The following is a 6,313-nucleotide window of genomic DNA, read 5'->3' on the forward strand; positions in this document are numbered from 1 at the left end:
TCTATGATGGGGAGAAAGGCACTGGATATTTAGCATGGCGCCTGAAGACCATGTCCAGGAATACAGGAAAAAGACCAGCCAAGACAGCTACAGTGGCTCAAGCACAAGGCCCAAAGCGCAGAAGATTGTCAACCACTTTGCCCGAGCAGCTTGATGGAGATGCCTGCAGAGAAGCCATATCATTTCTCATTCACTCTCGTGATGAAGCAAGTGTGTTTCAGAAGATGAAGATGACCTTTCAATATCGCCAAGACTTAGTGCATGACCCACACAGAACGACAGATGTCTTTAAAACATTTCCACGGTTTTTAGACGTCAAAGGGCTGGTGAGTTGCCCAGTTCATTTATTTACAGTTAACTTTTTTGTTTCTTGGATGAAAGTACAATACTCTAACCTTTTTGAAATGTGTATTTATATGCTTGCACGATCAACAGCTTAATCAAGACTTCAGTCTGCTGTTTGGAGCTGAAACGACTTCCAAGATGCTGGAGAAGTGGGACACAACTTTCAGGCCCAAGGTTATCAATGAGGCCAAACACCTGACTCAGTCAACTGAGCTGTGCCGACTTCTAAAAGCTGCTGAGAAACTGACCGAGAATGATGACACCAGTAAGCTAATAGACAGAATTTATTTTCATCCATAACAGCAAGTGCTGGTTACTTTGGACATCACAGTGACAGTAATGGCTCGTCTCTCCTCCGTTTCCTCCTGATAGCCTGGGACAGTGACATGGCTTCTCTGCTGCTCCTTCTCCATCTGCTGCCACCCACAGCTGGACGGAAGAGGACGAAGATAAGTCCCAGTGATGCAGTGGACAAAATGTTGCACTTCCACAAGGTATTTTTATTATCCAGTTATCCATAATATTATATGCATTAACTCAATTTGAAATGCATAGTCAAACAAAAGGACTAAACCACACACACACACATACAACTTAACTTTAATGGTATAGACCCCAATGACCTGTTAAACTTGATAGTGTAAGATGTTGATGTTCTATTTTATTTTTTTTCCTTTCTGTTTTTAGTCATGCTGCAGCCTTGATGAACACCTTCAGAAAAGAGATGGTAGACAACCATACATCCTTGCTGTTGGTCGAACCAGGAACAGGATCGACACTTTCTACATTGTTGTGGACAAACAGCTCATCCCCTGCCAAGCCACCAGCTCACTGGGTGCGTTTGATGAACTGTTTAAATCGCACTACGTATTCAACCTGTCGTACGACGAGTACCTGGGCCAGCTTTTCACTTTTTTACAAACAACAGTGTACAACATTGATGTGGCAACAACAAATGAGTCTCCTAGAGTTCGTGAGTTGCGGGCAAAAGTCCTAAACTAAGTTTCTTAAATGTTTAAGTGTTTTATTTGTGATGCTGTTTTTGCTCACTGCCATTCATTAATCTCACATGTAAGACTTAATCACAGTTTTTATCCTAGCACCAGGTTCAAGTTAGTTTGTGCACAAGGTTGTTGTAGGCGTCAGTTTTCAACATATGCAGGTTTTAAAAAACATTTAATTAGTTCTCATGAGACGGATTCTTTTCGAAGTGGAGATGCAGAAAGGCCAGCGCCATCTAAGTCTGATTTTCAAGTGTTTCAAGATCCTTGTACCTCAGAAATTGCCAGAACAAGTGTCATGCAGAATCCAGAGTCTGAGTGTTATGAGAACAGTGGATCAGGTCAAAGAAGTAAAGAAATTACAGAAAATGTTTGTGCATCAATTATTTCCAAACTACAAGGAAGTGGCATAGCAAACAGCGTTGTGTCATCAGTTGTTAGTGATTTGGAAGAACTTGCAAGTGGACTCCACTCTCAGGTTAAGCAGCAAGTACTGTCTGCTGTGCCTCAAGATAATCCTGTCAGGGAAAAATTGGAAAAAGATCTGGAAACTTTTGAAAACCCGTTTGTTAACTTCAATACTGAAAGTAAAAGACTGAATTATTTCAATAAGAAATGGGGTGTTGTGGAGCCTGTCGAAAAAATTCTAGGCATTCGATTTGATACAAGGCGAAATAAACAAACAGGAACTTATGATCAAGTCCCTGTGAACGATACATTTGTTTATATACCAATTTTGGAAACGATAAAATTCATGTGCCAAAATTCTGACATTTGTAGACTGCTTGGGGAAACCTGTATAACAAGACCTGACAAATACCAAGACTTTTGTGATGGAAGTTATTTCAAGACGCATCCATTGTTCTCTAAACACCAGAATTCGTTACAAATCCAGTTGTTCTATGATGACTTTGAGACGGCAAACCCACTGGGTTCAAAACGCGGTGTTCACAAAATAGGTGCTCTGTATTTTATACTCAGAAATCTGCCACCAAAGTTTAACTCTGCTTTGATGAACATTCATTTGGTTGCATTGTTTCACACTGAAGATTTGAAAAAATATGGCTTTGATCCTATTTTAGAACCACTGATTAATGACATCAAAAAGCTTGAGAGTTATGGCCTAGATTTGCCTTTTTCTGCTGAAAAAGTCCATGGCACTATATGTCAGGTAACTGGGGACAACTTGGGGATGCATGCAATTCTGGGATTTACAGAATCTTTCAGTGGACGTTACTTTTGTCGTTCATGTTTGATTGATAAAGATGATGCCCAGAATATTTACAGTGAGGATGACCCCAAGATAATCTTGCGTCAAAGGGAACTTTTTGAAATGCACTGCAATGAGTTGGAGTCAGACCCACAGAAGTCATCTGTGTTTGGTTTAAAAAAGAAATCAAGTCTTAACAGCCTCCAGTTCTTTCATGTTTGTTCTAATTTTTCGTTTGACATTATGCATGACATTCTTGAAGGCGTGGCTCAGTATGAGCTGAAGTTACTAATGGAATACCTCTCAGAAAATGTTTTGTCGAAACCTGATCTGTTGTGTAGGATTTATGCCTTTGACTATGGGTATGTGGAGCGCAAAAATCGACCTACAAGAGTTAACCTGGAGAGTAGTGGCAATAATATAGGGCTCAGTTCCATTCAGACTCTTTGTCTTGTTAGAAACATTCCTCTACTTTTTGGTGACGTTGTACCAGAAGGAAACAAAAACTGGTTTTTGTTGCTGCTTTTACTGCAGATAATCAACATTATTTTTTCTCCATCTGTTACACATGGCATGACTGTACTTCTCAAGTACTTGATAAAGGAACATCATGAGTTGTTCAAGGAGCTGTATCCTGATAGAAACCTGATTCCGAAACATCACTTTATGCACTATCCATCTTGTATCCGAAAAATTGGACCACTAATACATATGTGGAGCATGAGATTTGAGGCAAAACACAGGATTTTCAAAAACACTCTTAAAAACTTCAAAAACATCACAAAATCTCTTGCAAAAAAACATCAAATGTCTATTGCATGTCATTGGGAGACATCACATTCGAAATGTATTGAGTATGGACCTATGGAATCTATTAATGTGGACAATGAGGAGTATGGTGATGTGTTAGTTCGGGTTTTGCATGTTGAGTCTGTATCTCAAGACATCCATGCAACCACCTGGGTTACGATCAGTGGGACCGAGTACAGGCCAGGGTTAATAATTTGCAATGAGATTGAACATGAAATGCCTGTGTTTTGCAGAATACAAAAAATAATTGTTGTTGACAGTATTGTCTTCTTCCTTGTAAACAAGCTTGTGGTTGACCATTTCAGTGAACATTTTCATGCTTACAAAGTATTTGAAACCAGTGGCAAGGACGTAGATAAAGCAGACAGTCTTGTGATTTATAAGCCCTTTGATTTACAAACTGCTTATGGTGGAGATGAGAGTCTGTATATTGTGCCACTATTTTATTTGTAATTACTGCTGAAGTTGTGCCTATTGTGTGAATTCCTGAGGTGCTGGGAGATTATTTATCTTGAATAAAAAATTAAAACTTAATCACTGTTGGTTTGTGAATGTATTGTTAAAGTATTGAAAGCTAACACACTAGTGATGGGAAATAACAAATTAAAGTGTATTTTTAACACTGTTAAAAATTAACACTGAAAGTAAAAGCCAATAACACAATTTTAGTGTTAAAAATACACTTTATTGTGTCATAAAATAACACTATGTATGTCAAAACTTTACACTCAAAGTGAGAGGGTATGAAACAAATTTGAGTCAAAAGTGCACCTGTGCGATGTCACAAAACAACACTGAGGGTGTCAAATTTTTAACACTATTAAAGAGTTAAAATTTTAACACTGTCCAAAGTGTAATTTTAACTCAAATTCCGTGAGAATTATATAAACTCGGAAAAAGTGTTAAAATTAACTCGGTGCGAGTTGATTTAACACTTGCGATTTTGCTGTGCAGCGGTGTTGCACTTCTTTCTAAAAACGTGTTCAAACTCGCCACACGAACGCGTTAAAAACTTTCATTTCAAAAACGCAGCCTTTCGCTTCCCCGTTTCCATGGTGACTCGTCGAATCGGGGTTCCATTGATGCTGTCTTTTCAGAGTTGCGGTGCACGCGCGTAACTCCGGGTCAAACTACTCCGAGTTAATTAACCCAACTCATATCAGCCGTTGTGAAACCGAAAACTCAGAGTTTTCTATCTCAGAGTAGATCAACTCAGAGTTGCGGAAGAAACTCAGAGTTTCTTGAACCTGCTTCGTGAAACAGGCCCCAGGACGCTATAACTCTGCAGCTGATGCTCTGTCATAGCATCTGTTAGCAGGGGAACCCCAGCCTGACCCAGATGATGAACAGTTTGATGATTGTGTTGCCATTTGTAATGTTATCTGGAGGGGGACACTTCTTGAACCAGAACTGGTCAATACAGGGGTTAAATGTTGTCAAGTGATTCAAGTCAGGGCTCTAGAAGTGGGTGTGTGTCAATCTAGTGCTCAGAGAACGACACCAACTCTACCAGGCTATTCAAAGGAAGAGTTGGTTTAGACATTCCAGAGTCAGGATTCAGTGATCACTGTTTTTCTCACATTTTGGAATCAGAAGCGTAAGCCAAGTCCAGAGGAGAGGAAAAGTCTTCCCAGAGCTGTCACTGTTAAAACAGTGGAAATAGATCAGAGAAAGAGATGGATTGTTGTAAAGGGTGCGTGAGGGTGTACATGCGCCATGGAGGCTGGTTTCAGTTGCTTGTTACATAACAACAATAACAAATATTGGAGAGGGCGCATGACTCCATAGACCATCAAGACATTGAAAGGAGGCAAAGAGCATTCTGGGTATGTTCCGGTGTTCACACCTGGTGATGTTGAACAGTGAGTTAAAAACTGTCAGCGCTGTATTTTAACCAAAATGCCGCATCCTAATATTGTACATGGGTTAGTTTTAGTAATTCACCCACCTATGAAATCATTTCTGGCATCCAGACCACTAGAAGTGGTGGCAGTAGACTTTACTGTACTAGAGCCAGCAACCGATGTTTTGATGATCACAGATATGTTCACACAGTTCACTCAGGCTTTTCCCACTCAGGACCAAAAAGCAGAGATCACAGCAAAAATTCTGTTGAAGGAATGCTTTATGCAGTACGGGGTACCTGAACGGTTGTATTCAGATCAAGGCCATTACTTTGAATCAAAAGTCATCGCTGAGCTCTGTATGCTGAGTATGGGGTAAGAAAGCAACACCTTATCATCCCACAGGCAATGCCCAGTGTGAGCGTTTTAATTGCACATTTTATGAGTTGCTGCACATATAAGGATTAGTAATAATAAATAATAATATAAGGTGTTGGCCTGACCATTTACCGGAGCTTGTGTGTGCTTAAAATGTGACCCCACATGTAACAACAAGCTATTCCCCATATTATCAGCTTCATGGGGTGGAACTCCATTTTCCAGTTGATGTACTTCTCGCAAATGAACATCCTGGAGACAATAAACTTGGTTGAGAGATGCTCATGCAAAGTCTAAAGAATACACAGAACAGAAAGGTGAAGAACAGAGTGCTTTTCAAAGTGACAAGCTATACTGTCCAGAAGTAGACGTAGGTCAGTATGTGTATTTGAGGCATAGACCTCCATGTCTAACAGACACAGTATGTGTAGGGTTAGGCTAAAAGACTAACGGTGTACCAGGTTGTAGACATACTGGGTACCACTTGCACTGTCCAACCTGCAGAGGGAGGACCAGTAAAAGGGTAAAGAGAGTGGACATCAGACCATGTGGTAATATGCCTGTGCAAATGCATAGAAAGGTGACAGAACCACTGAGTGAGCCATCAGAGAGACTGAGACACAGAGGGCAGATGAAGGACCAGAAGAAGGGGTGACAATAGAGGAAGTTTCTTTTGTGCTAAACCAAAGCATTGCTGCATTGTTGAAGTTCTCTCTGGAGAACGA

At 40.2% G+C, this 6,313-nt stretch overlaps 1 protein-coding gene across 1 annotated transcript; it reads left to right on the top strand.

Moving 5' to 3' along the window:
* Positions 1–441: 441 nt before the first annotated feature.
* On the top strand, positions 442–3,861 carry LOC127535608 (uncharacterized). The gene is made up of 3 exons (XM_051953959.1): positions 442–610; positions 718–839; positions 1,033–3,861. Exon 3 carries the CDS (start codon positions 1,357–1,359, stop codon positions 3,817–3,819), a length of 2,463 nt encoding a protein of 820 aa, XP_051809919.1. The 5' UTR covers positions 442–610; positions 718–839; positions 1,033–1,356; the 3' UTR covers positions 3,820–3,861.
* Positions 3,862–6,313: the final 2,452 nt, after the last annotated feature.

Source organism: Acanthochromis polyacanthus, chromosome 1 (assembly GCF_021347895.1).
Source record: "Acanthochromis polyacanthus isolate Apoly-LR-REF ecotype Palm Island chromosome 1, KAUST_Apoly_ChrSc, whole genome shotgun sequence".
NCBI lineage: Eukaryota > Metazoa > Chordata > Actinopteri > Pomacentridae > Acanthochromis > Acanthochromis polyacanthus.

Excerpts from the sequence above, each read along its gene's own strand:
- LOC127535608 (XM_051953959.1), top strand. The coding sequence starts at position 1,357 with ATGTTTAAGTGTTTTATTTGTGATGCTGTTTTTGCTCACTGCCATTCA.